Raw genomic sequence first — 24,411 nt, 5'->3', positions numbered from 1 at the left:
TCCATATCCCTGATAGGAGGTGACATTATCAGCCACAGTGAAGTGTGCCACAGTTGCAGTCACAGCCTCAGTACAGTGCATGCTTCTGCAAACCTACTCCTCTTCTCAGCTGTTGTGAGATCCAGTCCTTGGCTAGTCTAGCACATCGGAGTCTTACATTCATGTTTAGACTGCACATCTGAGGGTTTCCCCAAGGTGGCTTTCCAGTTATGGGCCCACACCAGCCTTTCCCTGTATAACAACCTACTAGATGTCTGCAACATTTAGATGTACACAAATGAGCAGTAAAAGCAGTCTTCAGTCAAGCAAATGAAAGGGAAACGCACAGTGACCACAGACAATATAACATTACACTTATAATGTAAACCACGTAATGTGTGGAGATGCTTTCAGTGTGTAGAGCTAGCACAAAAATGGATACTGCAGTAGTGATTTAATTTTACCTGCAGTATGTATGAAGAGGCCAGAATTCTCGGAGAGAAAAGGTTTTCTTAGGTTGAGGAGATTCCCCAGGATTTTTGCGTTGTACACCAAATTCCTGTGGTGCTGGTTCTAATTTCAGCATAACAACTCCCCCTCTTTCAGATTGTTTCCTAAATATAGAACTAAAATACAACACATTAACTAAAAAGTACTGCACCAGAAGCCATTTATTATAAAGATAAAAACATGCATTTATCCCTCTGGACAGAGTATCTTCTTTGCTGGTTTACTCATACTATTTTAGTTTCATTTCTGCATTTGAGGGTGGGGCACTCAGTTACCTTATAACTGGCACAATGCTATACATTTTAAAATTAACTCATACATTAGTTTTATTGGTTTGTATTACTCTACTCATGCTGTAAGCTAATGGCAGCAAAGGCTGGTTTTGATGCATACCTAAAGAAATTCCTGCTAATCTACAAAGGCACATTACCTGTAAAACAGAGTGAAATCCAGGATAGTTGAAAGGTAAGGTCACATTTGCATTTAGGCAGGGAAGATGGATAACAGAAAAAAGGTAATTACGAATGCTGAGTGACAGTTTGTAAGATATCCTCTGGTTTAGGAGTGATCTGTGAGACTGACCAGATGAACAGGAAATCTAATTAGGATAATAGTACAATCTGTGATCTGACATAACAGAGGCATTTGCCAGGTCTTAAACTTTCATAAGAGATGGAATTTCTGAGAAAAGTGTATTGGTAACCAGATTACCTCAAGTCAAGGAATGTGAACATGCTGCAATTTACTCTTGTACAAGACAGAATAATTATTCACTGCTCCAGATCTGTTTCCTACTGCTTTCCCAGAAATCAACACATTTCAGTGAAGTACTTCAAGCTTCACTTGGAGTTTCAGTATCATTATCCCCGCCTCTTGCTCTCTTTACTGGGGATTGTGCAATTAACTCTTCCTTCCTATAAAAACCGGAAACTTCAGCTTCAGATCTTTGAACTGCAAATATCTGTAAGGGAGACAGAACTGCCACAGAAAAAGAGAACACAGTGGACTCTGAACAGTAACGCTTTTAACTGGAAAGGTAAGAATGTTTGAAAATATTCTCATGCATTTGCGTGTGGTGACATATTCACATATTTTTGATTAGTTTCTCATAGGTAACTCATTCAGATATTTTTCTAGCTGTATGCAAATGTAGAGTACAGTCACATTAACAGGCTCCAGGGAGACTGCTATTTAATGTTAGGTATTGTACTAGTGTTGTTTCATGCATTATTTCCTAGTTTAACAATAAAAACAACTAATTAAGGATGACTTGTTAGGGGAATATTCTGCTCCAACTATTTACTACAGTGCTACAAGGTTCCTCACTTTTAGTCAGTGCGCTTTGAAAATTTGCATGTTACAAAACATGTGAAGGTCTGCACTGTATAATCTAAAGAGATGCAAGCCCCACCCTTGTAATAGTGGCTGTTTGATTAATATTTTGAAAGCCAGATAATGTAACATACCTGCATCTCAACCTTTTAGCACAATAAATCTGGACTAAGCCAAAAATAATGGTGGGACAAAGGCCCAAAAATAGAGACAAATTTTAAATATTGCTCTTATAAACTTCAGTCCTCAGTGATGTTTCAGAAAACCTCACATTTTATGAGGAACAGACCTACAATTTTTGTTGTGTCTTTCGGCTTTTCCCAGTAAGGGGTCACCACAGCGGTACTCCGGTCCGCTAATGATTGGCAGTTGATTTTTACGTGCTGAGTTGCCAGCCCTAATGCACAACCTTCAACGAAGGTATGCCCATTCACACATGTCTCCACGCAGAAGACGCTCTAGCTGAGAGTCGAACCGGTCAGCGTCTTACTGTGAGTATGAGGTGAAAATCTGGACAGTTGAGAGGTATGAGTAACTTATAGAAAAATGTGCTGCTTAACATGCCTCTTACTTAAAATGTTTATTATTATTTTTATATTATTATTATGATTATTATATTATGGCACTGCATATGGGGGATTCAGTAGTGATTCTGATAACAACAGTCTGAGATATTGTTCAGCCTGACTAAAGTCTTAAAAAGTGCACTGGCAAACAAATCCAGTGTAAGGCAGGAAGTTCACAGGTTCACAGATTAGTGATACAGAGGTTACTGTGTACTCCCACCTGCAGTGCCTTGGTATTATTAGTGGATGGCAGATATTCTTGTTGCATGGTGTAAACCGATTAAGTTTGTTGTTTGGGAGAATAGGAATGCAGCAGACAGTGAAAGTAGAAATAACCAAGATGCAACAGAAGTTGAACATGAATGCAAGGGGCATGTAAAACAAACAAAAAAAAACAAACTATTTTTTTTTCCTGAAATGAAACACAATTTGATACTAGGATGATACAACAAATGTTGTTTGGGACAAATTAAACATGCTGGGTAATTGAAATGAGAAGTTGAATATAACTAGTTCATTTCTGCTGCACAGGTAAAAGCTGCATTGTCCAAAGCCAAGAATACAGCGTCCATGGGACCTGATAATATTCTTGGCTGCATCCTACATGAGCTACAAAATGAACTGGCACCACATCTGTGTGCTCTGTTCAATCGCAGCCTTACCTCAGGCTATGTCCCTAACGAGTGGCACACTGCTACAGTCATCCTGCTCCATAAAGGGGGAGCAACTATAAACCCTGGGAACTATCGCCCCATTAGCCTGACGATTCTGGTATGCAAAGCTATGGGGTGCATCATCATGGACCTGCTTAGCAAAGATATAGGCAATCTCCAAACTCTTGACCCCACACAGTTTGGCTTTGTCAAGGAGAGATCCTGTCTGCTGAACTTGGTTGACTTCTTTGAGGCAGTCACCAAGGCTGTAGATGAGGGTAAGGCAGTGCATACAGCCTACCTCGACCTGGCCAAGGCCTTTGATACCATTCCCCACTCAGGTATCATTGATAAACTCACCAAACTAGGCATCAATCTTTACATCACTAGGTGGGTTGCAAATTGGCTCACAGACAGGACCCATAGAGTGAAAGTTGTGGATTCCAAGTCAGATTGTCAACCAGTCAAGAGTGGAGTCCCACAGGGCTCGGTTCTGGGCCCTCTCCTGTTTGGCATCTACATCTCAGAAGTCCAGGCCAACACAGAAGGACTCTGGCTGTCCAAGTTCATGATGACTGCAAGCTAGGAGTCTTATCAACTTCCCCAAGTGATGCAGACGTCCTACAAAAGGGCCTGACTGGTGTCAGAACCATGGCCTGAAGCTTAATGCCAAAAAATGCATTATCATCCCCTTTGGAAAAAACTCAATGCCCACAAATTACCATGTTGATGGGAGACCACTGAACACTGAAGGGGCCATAAGAGATCTGGCCACCCAGGTCGACAACTACCTCACTTTCGACCACCACATTGACACTGTGGTCAGAAAGTCCGTCTACGTGGCACATCTTATAACCAAAGGTTTCACATCCAGGAAGAAAGAGGTCATCATCCCTCTCTACTCATTCCTCATTAGACCAATCATCGAATATAACACCCTGTTTGGCATGTACCTGACCAGACACCTACAACAGCTGGAGAGGCCACAAAAGTACCTCACAAAAAGGATCCTAGGCCTTAAACACATGCCCTACATGGACAGACTCAAGAAACTTCAGCTGTTCTCAGTCTGTTATCGTCTACTTAGAGGTGATCTCTGCTTGACTTACAAAGCCATGTAAGACCTAGCCCTACTTGAAATACTACACCTAAAGAAATCCCAATCCCCGCACCACATGCTGTAGAGATCACAACCTCATTACTACAATTAACAGAACATGCTGGAGGGACAGGTTCATCTCCCAAATGCTGCCCAAACTCTGTAATAAGCTTTACATTCATGTCAAGCTGAGCACCTCACTGACCCTCTTCAAGAGAAATCTTAACGAGTGGATGGGTAACAGAAAGTTCACCCCAGGGATCACTCCAGTTGTGCTACTGGATAGGTGCACTGTGAACTGACATCGGGTGGCATGGTGCCTGGGCAATTTTTGTAGGCTAGGCTTGTAAAGGCTTCAGGGCCGTTAGCCTAGTATGCACTTATGAACCTATGAACTGACAGAGATCATGTTTGCTTTCACACAGTCCAAACACTGCCATGTGTTTAACAGTATTCACCGTAGGATCAAAATAATCTCTGAGACAAACTGAGGGGTCTAAAACCTGTATATAGAATGACACAGACTAAAACAAAAGTGCAACTGAGGAGCAGTGTTTGTGCAAATGCAGTGTGTGCAGAGGGAAGTTAAACACGTGTAAGTGCCACCTCAACCTGAGATGCACTTTGCAGTATCTAATAAGAGGTAGGAGGCACATGTAAGGAAAAAGAGGGAGCTGTGACACAGAGCAGACAGTGAACATGATGTGATCATGGGTGTAGTAATAGGGATGAGTGGCAGTAGAAGGCATTGTGAATGGTACCAACAGGGCCAGAGACAGCTAGCTAAAGAGGTATATGAGCAGTGCACTGATACTTAAGAGCAGGGAGATTCCAGGATAGGTGTGTAAATTTTGACATAATGGAACACAAGCACTTGTTTATGAAGTCTTATAACATCTTATAATGAAGTTGGTAGTATCCATATGCCTGTTTGCCATATGCTAACTTACCATGAACCATCTGGGGAAACCAGTGTTAGCCTAGAATGCTGCTGTAGGTTGTCACTGTTTAGAGTGGAGTTCATAGTACATAACTGTGCACTGGGCCATGACTCATCCTGTTTTGTCAGCTGTAATCACATTGTATAAGTATTCGTTTTGCATAACAGTCAGAAGTTCATTTTTTCTCTGATACATACTTTATGTATCTGAGGCTTACAGGGGAGCCAGAACATATCCTGGCATGTAACTAATTCTGCTAAAGGACACCAGTTTATCCCAAGATGCACACACACTCAAACGTGGCATTCACACCTAGGAGCAATTTGGAAGATCACCGATTCACTTATGGCATATACCCTAGAATGTGGGACAAAAGTGCTCCACCTGGTTAAAATGTATAAGACATGGAGGGAGACTTGCAGATTCCACAGAGAAAACACCCAGCTGGGAACTAAACTGCAGAACCAAGTATTATAAGAGAACAGCACTAACTGGTGCACCACAGGGCTGCTCACATCAGTGACTACCTCCTCTTACCTCACATGCTGCCAGTATTCTTTGTAAGGCACCATTGTTGGGATTCCTTTATACTTTTTATCAACATTTTGGTGAGTCACAAAGGAATGAATGTTCAGTTCAAAGATGTGAACAAGGGCTTTTCGCCTGTTTTCTCCAAGATGTTAGTTGTGACAGTTCTCCACACACACACACACACACACACACACACACACACACACACACACACACACACACACACACACACACACACTCTTCTACTGCAACTATTACTTTTTGCTCCTGTTTTGTGGCTTACGCTCTGGGGCCACAAAAATATCTTTGAATCAGTGGGAGATGCTTGATCACCAAATTCAGTGAATGAATGAAGAAGAACTGAGTTACATAGGTTTCCAAAGTAATGAGTGAATGCACAACAGTTGATTTTCTCAGGCTTTTGCAAGACGAATAAGGACTGTCTTGCGTGGACTGCTGTATTGTAGTTCAAGCTGATATATTCGGATTCAAACCCATTTCCTCAGGTGACTAAATTACTCTTTTGGATTTAAAGACAAAGCGGAATGAATATATGACTGATTAAATAACTTGTAACTGTTTCATAGTTACAGGCTAACCCAAACCTTTCCTTCTGTATAATTGTCATCTATTATTTTTTGTATATTGTTATTTTCTGCTCCTCTTTGGTCAAGGTCATGGCTGAAAATGGCCCTCTGACGTTGTCACCAACCCGGTTATCAGATTATAGTAAGTAAATAAATAAACAAATGAAATAATTTATTGTTCTTTTCCATTATAATACAGAGCACAAGAAGTTTAAATACAAAAAATAATTAAATTACAAGTTGGACCTATTCTGCTAAAGTGAGTTTGGAACTTTTAAACCTGTGTAAACATAGGAACATTGGAGCTGGCTCTCATTCTGAACAGTAAATTATAGCTAGTGTTGAATTTTTGAGCTAAACAAACAGATCGGTTAATTTTATCCAGTGGTCATTCTTTACAGTTGCTCTAAGCAAAAGTTATGTATTTCTGACATAGTATTAAGTTATTGCTTTTTCCTTATTTGGTTTTTGCTTGTTAGTTTTGTTATGCATCCTAATGGTTCTTGAATCCATATATTGTAGCATTAGATTGCAGCAGTACTATGCTTAACTTTTAGTCATAATTTAGGCTAATAACACATTTTTTGTGCTTGTTTTCAGCCATGATGAAGGAACCAATCTGTCTGATTGAAAACTCTGATTCAGGAGAGCTACACACAAACCAGGAAGCCCTGGATATTTTAGCCAACATTAACCAGGCAGTGGTTGTGGTATCCATTGTTGGACTGTACCGCACTGGGAAATCTTATCTCATGAATAAACTAGCTGGCAAAATGAAAGGTAACTATTTTCATGAGTATCAGCATTGGAACTGCTTTTGGTTTTATGGTATTTCCTAATAATGTGAATAAGGGAGTAGATGTATAATGTCAATAAATTGAGCCCAACAACAAGAATGTCCAGCACCAAGGGTGAAAATTCCTTAAGTTTTATGTGGCAGCTCCAAAATGCAAATAAACCAAATAAACAGCAGACCAGTTTCAGCCAAAAGTTAGCCTTCCTCAGTGCTACACCATGAGACACATACACAATAAATTTAAATAGTAAACCTAATCACAATACAGCATCTCATTGGACAATCAATTTAGCTCATTCAGGCCAGGTTTAATCAAACCCCCCAACCTGATAATCCACCTGGATTCTTTTTTATTTAACACAGTATGCCAACCAGTTTTAGACATTCTATTCCCTGTAACCATATCAATTATAATGAATTTAAACTGAGCAGCGGTGTAGGTCATAGTGTGTTTAAATAATGAACTAGACATCCTTTTATTTCTTATGTCACAGAGGTGCTCGGAAATATGAACCCTCAGTGACTTGGTGGTTTGCCCCACATAAAAGGCAGAGCAGGAGCAAGTAGCTAAATATATGACCCAGTCAGTGCTATAGTTACCAAAACACAATGTCATAAACTTTAGAGGTGTTGTTTCTAGTGAATGCTTTGCTCTTAAGTATATGGGTACATACTGAACAGTGACCACAAGGAGTGCACCCTACTAATTTGTCCCCAAATAATGTGACCTGATGTGTGTTGGAGGACATCTTATGTTTATAATGATTAAAATAAGAGCCCAACGTGGGACCTGTGTGGTATGAGAAAAGACATTTCGGAGAAAGAAGCTCACAAAGCTTGTCATTGGCCATAAGAATATCCCAATGATGATCAATGATCTGCCTGAAAGTATTAATGTTCTGCTCTAAAGTGGTAAGGAAATGGACCGGTTCCACTGGATTATTATCCTTAGAAATATGTTGGTATTGTAACAAAAAAGATCTGGGTTGTTGTGAGGCAAATTGACTAGCCTCGTTGATGTTGTCAATATTTCCTCTGTGGAGGAATCTATTTTTCAAATCCTGCTGATAAAAGTCATAAGAATTCTGAGATGGACAAATGCATCTTATCCTTAGAAATTGGGATTTGGGGATGTTGCGGATGATGCATCGGGGGTGGTGACTGTTAGCAAAAAGTAAGGTGCTATATTGGGGATTTTTACGGAATACCTCAGTCCTAAGTGTGTGATCAACCTCTAGTAATAGTGACATCCAAAAATGTAATTTGGTTGATATCATAATTTAACGTGAATTGGATGCCCCACTTGTTCTCATTGAGGTACTGTACAAATTCCTGTACATATATATCATCCTCCCTCCACACCATCCAGCAATCATCCAGATATTGCTGCCAAATATCAATTTCATCAAGATATAAGTTAGGGCTGGCATCATAAATAAGTTGTTCCTCTATATAACCCATGAAAAGGTCAGCATAAATGGGGGCAAAAGAGAACCCCATGGCAGTACCTGTTCACCTGCCAATACCATTTACCATGGAAGTAAAACATGTTCTTGGTTAACACATGGTCTATGAGGCAAATGAGTAAGGTGTTAAAACCGGCTGAATATAAATTAGCCTTGTGTATCCAAAATTGAATGGCCTCTAACCAGCCCAGTGGGGAATATTAGTATACAGGGGGGGTCACATCCAATGTGCACATTAACCAACTAGAATCCAACTGTGTGTCCATCACGGTCTGTAAAAATTGAGTGGTATCTTGTATCCTGGCCCTAACCATGGGTAAAAGGGGTTGTAAATATTTAGTGAGAAATGCAGCTAAAGGTTCTGTAAGTGACCCCTGTCCAATACAGTTGGCCTCCCCGGTGGTTTGGATGGGTCTTTATGAATTTTGGGCAATAAATAAAGGTATTTAGATTGGGGATCAGATACAGTCTAGTGATATAGAGTTTGCTTATTAATGATACCTTCTTCCAGGGCAAGGCTCAGGAATCTGTCTATCTCCTGTTTAAATTTTAGTGTTGGATCTAGTAGCATGTGCTTACAGAATTGGCCATTAGATAATTGTCTTCCGGCCTCTGCCAAATACATTGGCCAATCCATAACCACGACCGCCCCACCTTTATCAGCTGGTAATATGACCAGGTCATGGTTGTTCCTAAGCTTAGTTAGCACCTCTTGTTCCTGCTTGATAAGGTTGTGTTTCATGTTGGTAATTAGAAACTTATTTGCAAATCATTGAGCACACAATCCTTAAATATGGCAATGTGTTTGTCCATGGGTGGTATGAAAGAAGATTTCTGGAAATGAAAATCAGTAGATCTTTGAGCATGAGTGCCATCCACAAAAAAACATCTTAAATTCAACAATCTGCAAAAATTTGAAACTACACTGGCAAATGTGTCCTCACTGACAAAAAAAAAAAAAACAGGGACAAAATTAAGACCCTTATTATGTAATTTTATTTCGGTTTCAGACAATGAGTAGGTGGAATTGTTATGCACATTATTAATTTCTCTTAGTGTGGTAAACTGAAATCCAAAAGATGTTGAATGGTGTTTACGGGACTGGTGTTTCCTGCCCCCTCTATGCTTGACTCCCAAAAGGGTCAGTGCTTAGACATCTCTCAGCTGCCAGTGACTCAAAGGTGGGGGTGATTTCGATATCCGTGGCGGAGGATGAATCATCCCCTGAAGTGCCACTGCGCCCATTAGGGCCTCTTGAGTATGGACCGAGGTCTCTTTCTTTTGAAAACTGGTTTGGACTTATCCTGCTCAACAAATCTGACATTTTTCTGTAACACAAAAGGTTTACCTTTCTCATAATCCATGATGTCACAGTTGAATTTATGGGTCTTCTTGGTTTTGAGCTGTTGCTCTAAGGTGAGTAAATCATTTGCCAATTGGTTAACATACTTCTCAGAAAAAGGTTCCCCTTCAAAACGTCTCACCTTTTCACATATCATTTTAACTTCAAGAATGAACTTCTCTATTGTCCGCTCATAATATGGGATAAGGATTTCAACAAAGACCATGGGCTTGAGCCCATTCATCTAATAGTAAATCGTCTGCCAGACTAACTAAAGGCTGAATATGAACTCTAAGGCCACATGGAGAAATTCCCCGTACCTTGTATGCCTTAAGTTTGAGATCCCAGACACTGGTTCTAAGGGACTTCATGCTCTTAGTTAGTTAAAAAAAAGATGAGCATATATTTTCAGGATCATTAGGGTCCTGTGTGGAATTGTCTGTAGAGGTTTGTCCCAATCCAGAAACATTCAGGTCTTCCCTGTCTGCAGAGAGACCTTATAGGAGTTTGGTGAGATCCATAATGTTTATGGGGCAACCCTAGAATTATTTAGTTAAATATAACAGTGGCCCCAACAAAAAAAACCTAAACAATGCTGAAAAGCTGCAAAAATGTAAATCAAAATAACAATACACAGTTCACACCAAATGTATAAATGCAGTATAAAAAAGCAATATATGATCCAATATCAAATTCTGATGCAATATAAGACAAAACAACTCCCCTGGTAGCAGAAAACACTCAAAAAATGTGAATCCTTGGTTATAAACAATGATCACTATATGTGTGCCTGATCAAAGGCAACCAGAAATGATGTAAAAAATAAACCGTATGAAATTATAAATCATGTCCCAAAAATAACGCCATGGCCATATCACAACAATAATGGAACAAGTCCTTGTGAAATGTCCAATAAATCTCCTGAAAACGAAGATGAAACCCAATCCAGTAGGCCTCACTGATATATCAACAAGATATATCTAAATAAAGGCAAACACAATCAGCCTGAAATGCCCAGTGCTGAGTAATAACTATCATGCTAAAATGGCGGATTATATTAAGTATCAGCCAATAGTAGGGCATAGATAAGTTCTGAATGTAAAGAACAGAAAATAGTATAACATCCCAAAATGTCTATTATTGGTCCAAAGTAATGCAACAAATGTCCAATACTGGTTTATAACAGTTTTGGTTCAGTTCACTAATTGCACTAGAACATAACAGCCCAAGATTTGTTTGTGTCTCACAGTACCTATAAATGATTCAAAGGAACAGAATCAGAAGTCGCCAAGCAGCCACCAAAAGATAATACTGCCAGCAACCCAAGCTATAAAAACTCCACTGTGAAAAAGCTAACCAACGAAAGCAGAAGTCACTAAATTCTCGATTTCAGGGACTTTTCCAAATGACAATCCAATGGCCGACCTTCGTCGCTGCCGCTGGTTCCATTATCTCCTCGTAAATCTGCTCCTGAACTGAGCCCAAAACTAGAACTGTGACCTCCAACCTGAAACAGGTCAACGTTCGTCGCTACCCGAAGAGATATGATAATCCAAATCCCAAATCGGTCAACAAACAGGAAATCCACAGTGGATAGTTAAAAGGGCAAAAAAGGCCTGCAAGCTTGTGGTTTGGCAGTCTAACCCTTGTAAAATCACGAGACAAAATGGATAGTTGGCTGTGCATCCTAAGAGAGGCTTGTAAAGGATAAAAACACATCACAGGAGCCTCTGCCACTGATAACAAAGGTCACTTCCAAAAGCCAACAGCGGAAGCAAAACCCAGTCAATGCAGAACAAAGAGCTCCGCAAGTACAGCGGGTCTTTTCTCATACTGCAGAGGTCCCACGTTGGGCTCTTATTTTAATCATTATAAACATAAGATGCCCTCCAACACACATCAGGTCACATTATTTGGGGACAAATTGGTAGGGTGCACTCCTTGCAGTACGTAAGAGCAAAACATTCACTAGCAGCAATACCTCTAAAGTTTATGACATTCTGTGTTTTGGTAACTGTAGCACTGACTGGGTCATATATTTAGCTACTTGCTCCTGCTCTGCCTTTTATATGGGGCAAATCTCCAGGTCACTGAGGGTTCGTATTTCTGAGCACCTCAGTGACAAAAGGATGTCTAGTTCATTATTTAAACACACTATGACCCACACCACTGCTCAGTTTAAATTCATTAAAATTGATATGGTTACAGGGAATAAAATGTGTAAAACTGGTTGGCATACTGTGTTAAATAAAAAAATAATCCAGTTGGATTATCAGGTTGGGGGGTTTGTTTAAACCTGGCCTGAATGAGTTAAATTGATTGTCCAATGAGATGCTGTATTGTGATTCGGTTTACTATTTAAATTTATTGTGTGTGCTTGTCATGGTTATAGCACTGAGGAAGGCTAACTTTTGGCTGAAACTGGTCTGCTGTTTATTTGGTTTATTTCCATTTTGGAGCTGCCACATAAAACTTAAGGAATTTTCACCCTTGGTGCTGGACATGCTTGTTGTTTGACTACAGTGGTTCAGTCCGTGCACTCACCGTACTTGCGGAGCTCTTTGTGCTGCAATAAATTGAGCCCCCCCCCACCATCTACATGCCTTTTCAGATGTAGTAGATGTCTACTGATGTCTAATAGGCTCTTCCCAATTCCGTCCCAAGGCTGTGGTCCTGTAACCAGTATATCTTGTGACACCTTAGTGTCTTAAGCATCTACTAGTGTCCAACAACATATCACAGCACTGTGTTGTGGCAGTCCTCATATGTGGGTTCTTCAGCTGTATTTTAATGGATTTTTACATTTTATTAGGGCACTACCTGTATTGACTAGGTACCCCAAGCATCACTGCCACAGGCACTATATAACAGACAGGTAGCCAGAGAGCAAAGGAGTAATAAATGTCTCCGAAATCACAGATGCATGCTGCTTGCAGACATGGCTGACTGAGAGGATCAAGCGCACACACACACACACACACACACACACACACACACACACACACTTATAACACTTCATTTATTTGTACTTCAATCGGTATTTTGATTGCTTTGATACTTTTCAGAGGTTTTGTTTCTTAAGACGTTGGCTGTTTTTTTTTTTTTTGGATTCTACTACTTAGGTGAGTTGTATACTCAACATAAAGCTAATACACTGCAAAATGATTTAGCAACAAAAACAGAAACAATGTGTATGGTTTAGTAGCTGAGAAACTTGTTTCTACATCTGGATTTGCAGAAGCAGTTAAGCTAATTGACAAGGGAAGCAGTCAGAACCAGCATGAATGGAAAATGAGCAAATGTTCCTTTCAAAAGAATGTTTACTCTTAACGTTGTGTACCGGCTCAGGTCAGCCAGTTAATAAGCCAAGATAATTGAAAAAAAAAAGGTTGGAAATATCAGCTCTCTTTTTACCTCTGATAACCTAGATCTGTAGCAGGCTTTTTGTCACTTAGCACTGCTTTACCCGTCAGGCTGCCCAACATTGAGTATCATCTTATCTTTCCAGTTTCTTATCCTAGTAACCAAGGTTTACACTGCAACTCATAATGTCCTGCGTATGCATATCTCAGTAGTCTGTTCTACAAAATTCTGACAAAGTTTGATCATTTTTTTCAGTATCACCTACATAAAACTTTATTCGGTTTCATAATGGTACAGTTCATTTATATTTGTTGTACACAGTCTGCTGATAATTAGAGCATGTAAATCTTCTGCCTTATTAAAAATTCAACCATCTTTGCAAGATTATTGGATTTCCTTGAAAATAATGTATTGGCAATAGTAGAATGAGGTCCCAAGTTTACAAGGATAGATTCCTCCCAAAATTAACCATCTTTGGAAATGATAATACAGATGTACAAAAATCAATCATGTTTAGAGGTAGAAAGGAAGAAGGCTTTTACTGAGCTCGGTGTAAAATTAACTAGTATCATTTCAGAAACAGCATCATTTAGCTCTTATCAAGTACTGGCCTAGAGATGTGAATTCTCCAACCACCATTTTTTTTAAATTGCCCCCATATTATAACTGTATTATTATTTTTGCACATAATTACTGTTGTCTTCATTATGTCATATTTCAAATGGATTGCATACAAGTAATGGAAAATGCTTCTTCATAATGTTCTTTTTATTTTTTTCCCATATTTAAACTCCTTGAGTATGTCAATTAAAAGATTTTGTCAAATGTCATTAGAGCCAGATCGTGGTGAACTGGGGTCCTCGGCAGGGGAATGAACCAGGTCCCCCCAGAACCATTCTTTGTCCCATTACTTCTCTCTCTTTCCCTCCAGTTACCGTAAACACTGCTAAAACCTGTGAGTGTGCATACTATTCTCTTTACTTCTGAAATGAAAGCAGAAGTTTGGATTTAATGTAAAACTTTTAATTTAAATATCCTTTGTTGACCAGGTTAGGCCCACAAGGCTAGTAATGTATTTTCAGGCGAGATCCTTAGTGGTATTTATACTACTAGGGGCATTTGGTCAGGGCATTAAGGAACTTCCCCCTATTCTTTTCGATAGCTCAGGTGGATGTAAAAGATCTCACGGCACCTACCATTAATGCAGTCAGAGGGGGTCTTAGTTTAACATCTCATGTAAAGGACAACATGCTCGAGAGTGCAGTACCCCTCCCCCTTAATATGCACTGCCGTATCAGCAATCAAGTTACACGGTGTGGGATTTGAACCCACCGGCCTTCTGCACCAAAGGCAAGTATGCTATCTGTTGTGCTACTAACGCTGAAATTTTACAGCACAAACACTGATGACCCTTTGCTAAATAAAACAGTTTCATGTTGAATATCGACTTAGCATGAGCAACAGTAAACTTCTCTTTCCTTGAAGCTCACATTTATTGAAAATGCACTGCAAATGCACCCTTGTCGTTTGAAGATTTTTTTCCATTAAGCAGTGAAAGAAAATGTATGAACCAATAAAAGACAAAAATCACCCATTTCAGAACATTTCAGTCAACTCTAATGACTTAAGTGTACAGTCTAGTAGTTGGTGTAGAGGATTGAGACTCCTTCTCAAGCGGCTTTATTGAATTATCACATGACATACGCACATTTACATTCATATAAAAGTAATCACACTATAATTAATATAACAAACATTTTACTTCACATATATTGCTATATATCATGTAACCTAAGCAACATTACATAAACTGTTCAATTCCTGCCTTTTTTAAAGAAGAAACATCTTTATTAAACCATCACTTACTGCATAGGCAATCATACATTTATATAAATGCAAACAAACCATACTGACACACTCCCAGTTGCAAACATCATGCATCACTTATAAGCTACCCAATCTTTTTCAAACATTACCTAGCTCATTAAGTCCTGCCACCTTTTAAACCTCATTCCTCCCTTGTATGTATTGTTCCTACAATTCCCATTTTCTTATGTAGTTTGCTCCTACCCTTTTATAAAGATCTCAATTCCAGTTTTTATTTCTGTTACTATATTCACGACTTGTAGTATAGTTGGTTTAGATTTTGATTTCCATTTTGTAGTAATTGCTATGACTCTTGTCTCCTGTAGCCAAGGTGCAGGTTTTGAGCCTGAGTAAGCTAATTAACTAACTGCCATCTCATTGTATGGAATTACACACACACACACACACACACACACACACACACACACACACACACACACACACACACACACACACACACACTGCTGATTCCAACAAGTTTGTGCATCCATTTCTAAAGGAGATGGCAGCAGAAGGAAAGCTTGTCTTCTCTCTGGGAAGCAGCAGTTCTGTGGTTCATGGCAGTAATACAAGTACCTGCTGATGATTCTAATATTCTAAAGCAGATGGCCGCATAAGGAATGCTTGTCTCATCTCCGGCTCCAAAATTAATGGCAGTAACTACATTCCTAAAAGGAAGCAGCAGTTCTGTGGTTCATGGCAGCAATGCAGCAGTTCCAATGCACATTTGAGAAATTGAATCCCACGCGTCGTGTGTGTGTGCGTTATACTCCTAAAGACGGATGTACCCACAGATGCAACATGAACAGAGTACATCCTTAAAGATTTTTTTTTTTTTTGTATAATTAAAATCATATGTTGTAATAGCTCCCCAGCAAGTGCCTCCCAAGCCAGAGGGACCTAGGCAACTGTCTAGGTAGCCTAGTGCTGGATCCAGCTCTGACTGTCATAGAGGGTTTCTTAGTTTTGCCACATCATTTAATTTCAGTATCATTTTTAGAAAATGGTTAAAAACTGAAATTACAGTGCTGTAGCCTTTAAAAGAAATTGGACCATCTACTATGACCTCCTGCTCTTCAGCTGTTCTTAAAATGTAAGGGATGTTATTTCCCATTTTCCACACCAAACTCTTAGCTAGTTTATTAAAGTTGCACAACTTGTTGATCAGCTTTTCCAGCAGATATGGTACTTTTTCTGTTACTTATGTGTTTTTCAAGGACCTTGCTTGATGGCTCCTCTACCTTTGTTAGTTGGTCCATTCATTTTGGCAAAATGAGAGCCTGAGGTATGTCAGCTAAAAGCCATGCAGTCCATTTGTACCTGCCCAAGAACCAACATTATCTGTTCCCTGGTGAGAGTCAGGAAGTAGGAAGCAGTCCAGCTTGCTGATCTAATGGGTGGCTTCCCCTCTTCCCATGGGAGCACCCCCCCCCCATGGCTCCTCTGAGTCCACAGTCACTGCATCCCAAGGAGAATCATCCCTGTGTGTATACTAGTTTCCCCTCAATTACTTAATGACAATACAATATGGTAGCATGAGGTTCACCAGCTCAAAACTCCACTGGGTGAACACCTAGTGCTCCTGCTAGATGTTACCCATGAGGTGAGCTGGATCCCGTCCCTCCTATTATAATGGGTGAACTGGCAGTGGACACTTGCTCTCATCTTCCCCAGCCAGCTCCTTCTGCAGTTATACCACCCGAATTTGATAAACTGTGTCCCAGCCAGCTCCTTCTGCAGTTATGACACTGACAGAATTTAACTAAAACTGTCTTAGCCAGCTCCTTCTGAAGTTATAATACAACCTAAGTTTAACAAACTGTGTCCCAGCCAGCTCCTTCTGCACTTATGACACATTGAGAGAATTTAACTAAAACTGTGTCCCAGCCAGCTCCTTCTGCAGTTATGATACAGCCAGCACTTAACTAAAATTGTGACCCAGCCAGCTCCTTCTGCAGTTATGATACTGAGAGAACTTAACTAAAACTGTGTCCCAGACTCCCAGCCAGCTCCTTCTGCAGTTATGACACTGACATAATTTAACTAAAACTGTGACCCAGCCAGCTCCTTATGCAGTTATGATACTGAGAGAACTTAACTAAAACTGTGACCCAGCCAGCTCCTTCTGCAGTTATGATACTGAGAGAACTTAACTAAAACTGTGTCCCAGCCAGCTCCTTCTGCAGTTATGATACTAACATAATTTAACTAAAACTGTGTCCCAGCCAGCTCCTTCTGCAGTTATGATACTGAGAGAACTTAACTAAAACTGTGTCCCAGCCAGCTCCTTCTGCAGTTATGATACTGAGAGAACTTAACTAAAACTGTGTCCCAGCCAGCTCCTTCTGCAGTTATGATACTAACATAATTTAACTATAACTGTGTCCCAGCCAGCTCCTTCTGCAGTTATGATACTAACATAATTTAACTAAAACTGTGACCCAGCCAGCTCCTTCTGCAGTTATGATACTGGGAGAACTTAACTAAAACTGTGACCCAGCCAGCTCCTTCTGCAGTTATGATACTGAGAGAACTTAACTAAAACTGTGTCCCAACCAGCTCCTTCTGCAGTTATGATACTGAGAGAACTTAACTATAACTGTGTCCCAGCCAGCTCCTTCTGCAGCTATGATACTAACATAATTTAACTAAAACTGTGTCCCAACCAGCTCCTTCTGCAGTTATGATACTAACATAATTTAACTAAAACTGTGTCCCAGCCAGCTCCTTCTGCAGTTATGATACTAACATAATTTAACTAAAACTGTGGCCCAGCCAGCTCCTTCTGCAGTTATGATACTAACATAATTTAACTATAACTGTGTCCCAGCCAGCTCCTTCTGCAGTTATGATACTAACATAATTTAACTATAACTGTGTCCCAGCCAGCTCCTTCTGCAGTTATGATACTAACATAATTTAACTAAAACTGTGTCCCAGCCAGCTCCTTCTGCAGTTATGACACTGACATAATTTAACTAAAACTGTGTCCCAGCCAGCTCCTTCTGCAGTTATGATACTAACATAATTTAACTATAACTGTGTCCCAGCCAGCTCCTTCTGCAGTTATGATACTAACATAATTTAACTAAAACTGTGTCCCAGCCAGCTCCTTCTGCAGTTATGACACTGACATAATTTAACTAAAACTGTGTCCCAGCCAGCTCCTTCTGCAGTTATGATACTAACATAATTTAACTAAAACTGTGGCCCAGCCAGCTCCTTCTGCAGTTATGATACTAACATAATTTAACTAAAACTGTGTCCCAGCCAGCTCCTTCTGCAGTTATGACACTGACATAATTTAACTAAAACTGTGTCCCAGCCAGCTCCTTCTGCAGTTATGATACAGCCAGCATTTAACTAAAACTGTGACCCAGCCAGCTCCTTCTGCAGTTATGATACTAACATAATTTAACTAAAACTGTGTCCCAGCCAGCTCCTTCTGCAGTTATGACACTGACATAATTTAACTAAAACTGTGTCCCAGCCAGCTCCTTCTGCAGTTATGATACAGCCAGCATTTAACTAAAACTGTGACCCAGCCAGCTCCTTCTGCAGTTATGACACTGACATAATTTAACTAAAACTGTGACCCAGCCAGCTCCTTCTGCAGTTATGATACAGCCAGCATTTAACTAAAACTGTGACCCAGCCAGCTCCTTATGCAGTTATGATACTGAGAGAACTTAACTAAAACTGTGTCCCAGCCAGCTCCTTCTGCAGTTATGATACTAACATAATTTAACTAAAACTGTGTCCCAGCCAGCTCCTTCTGCAGTTATGACACTGACATAATTTAACTAAAACTGTGTCCCAGCCAGCTCCTTCTGCAGTTATGATACTAACATAATTTAACTAAAACTGTGGCCCAGCCAGCTCCTTCTGCAGTTATGATACTAACATAATTTAACTAAAACTGTGTCCCAGCCAGCTCCTTCTGCAGTTATGACACTGACATAATTTAACTAAAACTGTGTCCCAGCCAGCTCCTTCTGCAGTTATGATACAGCCAGCATTTAACTAAAACTGTGACCCAGCCAGCTCCTTCTGCAGTTATGACACTGACATAATTTAACTAAAATTGTGTCCCAGCCAGCTCCTTCTGCAGTTATGATACTAACATAATTTAACTAAAACTGTGACCCAGCCAGCTCCTTCTGCAGTTATGCTACAGCCAGCATTTAACTAAAACTGTGACCCAGCCAGCTCCTATTGCAGTTATGACACTGACATAATTTAACTAAAACTGTGTCCCAGCCAGCTCCTTCTGCAGTTATGATACAGCCAGCATTTAACTAAAACTGTGACCCAGCCAGCTCCTTCTGCAGTTATGATACTAACATAATTTAACTAAAACTGTGTCCCAGCCAGCTCCTTCTGCAGTTATGATACTAACATAATTTAACTAAAACTGTGACCCAGCCAGCTCCTTCTGCAGTTATGATACAGCCAGCATTTAACTAAAACTGTGACCCAGCCAGCTCCTATTGCAGTTATGACACTGACATAATTTAACTAAAACTGTGTCCCAGCCAGCTCCTTCTGCAGTTATGATACAGCCAGCACTTAACTAAAATTGTGACCCAGCCAGTTCCTTCTGCAGTTATGATACTGAGAGAACTTAACTAAAACTGTGTCCCAGACTCCCAGCCAGCTCCTTCTGCAGTTATGACACTGACATAATTTAACTAAAACTGTGACCCAGCCAGCTCCTTATGCAGTTATGATACTGAGAGAACTTAACTAAAACTGTGTCCCAGCCAGCTCCTTCTGCAGTTATGATACTAACATAATTTAACTAAAACTGTGTCCCAACCAGCTCCTTCTGCAGTTATGATACTAACATAATTTAACTAAAACTGTGTCCCAGCCAGCTCCTTCTGCAGTTATGATACTAACATAATTTAACTAAAACTGTGGCCCAGCCAGCTCCTTCTGCAGTTATGATACTAACATAATTTAACTATAACTGTGTCCCAGCCAGCTCCTTCTGCAGTTATGATACTAACATAATTTAACTGAAACTGTGTCCCAGCCAGCTCCTTCTGCAGTTATGATACTAACATAATTTAACTAAAACTGTGTGTTGCATTTAACTCTGCCAGTCATTTTCAACAGAGCATTTACCGTGCTTCATTTCTGTTACTCAGCATTTAGACAGGTCATATGTCTCAACTGTCCAGATTTTCCAAGAATGCTCAGATTTTTGCCTCATAGTGTTGGCCTGTTCCTCATAACATTTGTGGTTTTCTGACAAATCATGAGGATTGAAATCACTAAATAATGTCAAAGATTTGAGTTTCAGATGTTATAGCCTTCAGAAAATGCATATTTGTCATAAATAACCTGCATTCATGTTTTCTTGTTTTTGGAAATGAATAAAAATATTTAAAAAAAAAAAAAAAAGAGTATGTGGAGATGTGTTCCAGGTGCAAGGCCTTCTATCTGAGGAAAACCATGAGATGACTTTACACTAGAATCTATGAACATTTGCATAGCATACTCACCAAAAATCTCGGTAATGGTTTATAGAAAGATATCTTGAACTGCAGTATGTTTAAAATTTATCTTTAATGTCATTGGATTTAGAGCAAGTTGACAAATCCAATATGCTAGTACTGCAAGACCTCAAATGGGAAATTTTATTACATGACTATTGCTTTCCAGGATTAATTAGATATTAATTGTGTTCTTAAGGATAGAAAATTGAAACATTACTTTTATTTAATTGCTTGTCATGTAACTGGTCATGTGATTTTTTACAAGGAATAAATGTTTGATTTTAAAGAAAATGCATATTAATACAAAGCCTTTTATTCTAGAAACTTTGTAAGTTTGTAAGAGCAACATTTAAAATCTGCCCCTATTTTTGGGCCTTTATCCCCCCATTATTTTAGGCTTTGTCCAAATTTCTTGGGCTAAGAGGTTAAGAGGTATAAATAAAACAGGTTGTTAACCTCAGCACAAGTAATAACTATCTGATATTTCTCAATGTAGCTCGTCAGCTCATGTATGATATATAATATGGGGACTTGATAGTGACTCTTAGCTGGCCCTACTATTATTTAATCTTGTTAAAGGTCCTCTCAGGTTCATGATCAACAAAAACATTACCCTTGTAACCCTTGGAATAGTTAGATGGATTATTGTTTGCAGTACAAACCTGGGCAGTTATTTTTGTCTGCACGTTATATACTACTTTCCTGCCCAGTAAAATTCCTAGAGAGCAAATGGTGTTTTGCTTTCCTGTCACCGTTAGATTTGAAGATGTGACTGGTGTGCTGCTGTTGTTGTTTGATATAAATATCATTTATTTGTAATATGAATGACTCAAGCAAAATCTGAATTATGTTAAACTGGAGTTCATTCTGTGCATTATCTAGTAAATTCTAAAATAAAGGTAGGAAAGCAAATTTTGGGGAACAGTGGCTCAGTGAGTATCACAGTTACCCTGGATGCAGCTGAAGAGGATGTCACAGGAAGATGTTCTGGAACTTTCTGTAGAATGCCCAAATGAAACCGAGACCAAAGAATGTGTCCTTAGTTTAGAAGAAAATTATCTAAGGGGAGAGTTGCTTGATTTAATAGAGATGGGCAGAAATATTAAGATTGATGAAAAAAATAGATTACAAAAAGTAAATAAGACCTAAAATGTTAAGTCTGATAAAACAGATCATTAATCAAGACTATTAACAGAAATTCATGTGATATAACAGAAGTAAACAGAATACATTTCTGTGCAGCCTTATTAATAGCAGATAAAGTCTTACCTAAAAACACAGAACAATAAGGGAAAGGAAGGGAAGAAATAAAATACCATCACAAAGCATCAAGTAGAGAAAACTAAACAATGTGGGTCTTGGATGCAGTTTGGTTCCCAGAAAACACATTTTCATAAAATGTTCTCATCTACTTTTTGTGGATGACTTAAAACTGCATACTTCATCAGAGTTGAAAGCACAACTGCAAGTGGTTAAAACTTTCTCAGTTGATTTAAGAATGACGAGTTCTTGATAAATGTGTAAATGTCACTGTTAGACTATAGAAGAGGGCACAGATCAGAAGTATAGTTGGTAAAATCAATGTCCCACCCCTTCAGCTCTTCAAGTTAGATTTAAGCCCTGCTCCCCAAGCTGTTCCATTGAAGAGCAAAAACAAAGGACATTCCTTCTACTGAAACACCAGTCAGTTAGCCTGATGCATTACACACACCCCCATCCCTCCTGCCCCAGCCATTCAGGTCCTGTTTCTATGCCATGCCCCCAACCCTCCTTCAACACATTTACTTTAGAAAAAAACATAATTTCTAATTCTGAACTGTAGCAAACTGTTTGCTGTGAATGTAGCAAGCAGTTTCTACAGTTTATAGCTGGCCTGCATTGAGTGCTACAGTGCTTATGCTTTAGGTAAAAAAAAAATCTCCTTTTTAAACTGTAGCAAACAGTTGCTACAGTTTGTAACCCCAACAGCACAGAACACTATGGCATTTATGTATTAGCTAAAACATCTTCTTTTTAAACTGTAGCACAGAGTGCTAACTAGGGTTACCACCTGTCCCACTTTGTGAGGGACAATCCCTCTTTGGGCAGTTGTGTCCTGTGAAAAAACTGAGCAAATGGCAGATGTCCTGAGATTTTTGTATGGAAATATTTCCTATGTTTTCTTTCATAGTTTCATACAACAGTCATTTTTTATCTGAAACGCCTAAATGTTATATGAAATAGCATAAGCAACTCAAATGCTACACAAATAAGCTTTTATTTTGGCAAAAAGGTGAAGTTCTATCCTTTGTACTGGTCATGGGTATGTTTTGTCCTGCAAATCTGACATTTCTACAGAAAATGTCCCACTTTGAGCATTTGAAAAGGTGGTAACCTTAGTGCTAACTTGCTCAGATTTTAATTAAAACAAAAAAGTATTTTTTCACTTTTAAACTGTAACAAACTGTATGCTACAATATAGCAAACATTTTGTTGCAGTTTAAACCAAACAGAGAGTGCTACAGTGCTCAGGTTTGACTGCAAATGCAATACTGGCTTCCAAAAGATGGTATTGCATTGAAGACAGATCAGAATCATCTGATTGCACCCCTCAACACGTTGTGCCAGGGGCAGTTGCCCCTCTCATCCCATCCTAGCTAAGCTACTGGAACAGATCAACAAAAATACTAGAAAAATAGATATGATAAAAGCAATACATAGTATCAGAACAGACCAGGATCTGTCATATACTACTGCAAATAATAAATTAAAGACATCAGCACATGGCAGAAAAACATAGAAAATATGCAGATAAATAAAAAGAAAAAGTTCAAAATAAGCAATTCATTGATGACCCAAAAAAGTTTGATAAAGAACTGAGAAACAAAGCAAAAGGAATGGAAATGCCACCAAAAGAAGAAATAGACACATTTTGGAGAAATATGTATGAAGAACCTGTGGAACATAACAAAGATGCTGAATGGACAGAAAAATTAAAAAGAAACGGTGAGGAGTTCAAATGTACAGGATATGAAATGGAATAAAGTAACAGCCAGAAAAACTGAAACAAAATTCAGAAAAGCTTCTAACTGGAAAATCCCAGGCCCACATGCAGTACCTAACTTTTGGCTAAAAGTATTAGCATCTTTACACAAAGATTTAAGAACTACTTATATGCACATCCCAAATAGACACCAACCTGGTTAACAACAGGAAAAATGATACTCCCCCCTTAAGGGTGAACCTGTAAGCCAGCATAAAAAATAATAGACCAATAACATGCCTTCTGATGATGTAAAAACCATATACCGGAACTGATGCCAACAGAGTTTATAGTCATTTAGAATAAAACTAAGACATGGCAATAGAACAAAAGGGTAAAAAAAGACAGTCCTATATAGTAAATGATCATTTGTTGCTAATAAAGCCATAATGGAGAATTGTAAAATGGGAAGAATCTAAGTATGGCATGTATGCATTACAAAAAAGCATTTGACAACATCCCACATTCGTGGATAAAGGAGTGCTTACAGATATATAAGATAAATCCTACATTGATCATTTACCTTACAATGACTATGAAACAGTGGCAAACCACTTTGCAGTTAAGCCATGACAAAGGGCAAATTATTAGTTCAGGGTTAAAAATTCAAAGGGGGATATTGCAGGGTGATCTTTGTCACCACTGTTGTTTTGTTTTCCACTTAACTCATTAACAGATTAGGTCTTGGTTACAATTTTATTCACAGAAAATAAACTTGCTTAAATATTTTTTGCCTACTTTTTGTTGATGACTTAAAACTGTATAGTTTATCAGATTAAAAGTTAAAAGCACAACTGCAAGTGGTTAAAACTTTCTCAGATGATATAAGAATGACATATGGTCCTGATAAATGT

The 24,411-nt window shown here is 39.1% G+C and overlaps 1 protein-coding gene across 1 annotated transcript in view; it reads left to right on the top strand.

The window, feature by feature from the left end:
- Positions 1–1,408: 1,408 nt before the first annotated feature.
- The window catches only part of LOC122808436 (guanylate-binding protein 2-like), a 79,967-nt gene continuing 56,964 nt past the window's right edge, over positions 1,409–24,411 (top strand). Inside the window, exons 1-2 of the mRNA XM_044079399.1 lie at positions 1,409–1,525; positions 6,799–6,978. Coding sequence (XP_043935334.1) covers positions 6,801–6,978 — 178 coding nt within the window. The 5' untranslated portion in view covers positions 1,409–1,525; positions 6,799–6,800. The remainder of the gene's footprint in view (positions 1,526–6,798; positions 6,979–24,411) is intronic.

This window comes from Protopterus annectens, chromosome 8.part0 (genome assembly GCF_019279795.1).
Source record: "Protopterus annectens isolate FY-2018-M chromosome 8.part0, PAN1.0, whole genome shotgun sequence".
Lineage (NCBI taxonomy): Eukaryota > Metazoa > Chordata > Ceratodontiformes > Protopteridae > Protopterus > Protopterus annectens.
This window is presented reverse-complemented; position numbering and strand designations above follow the sequence as displayed.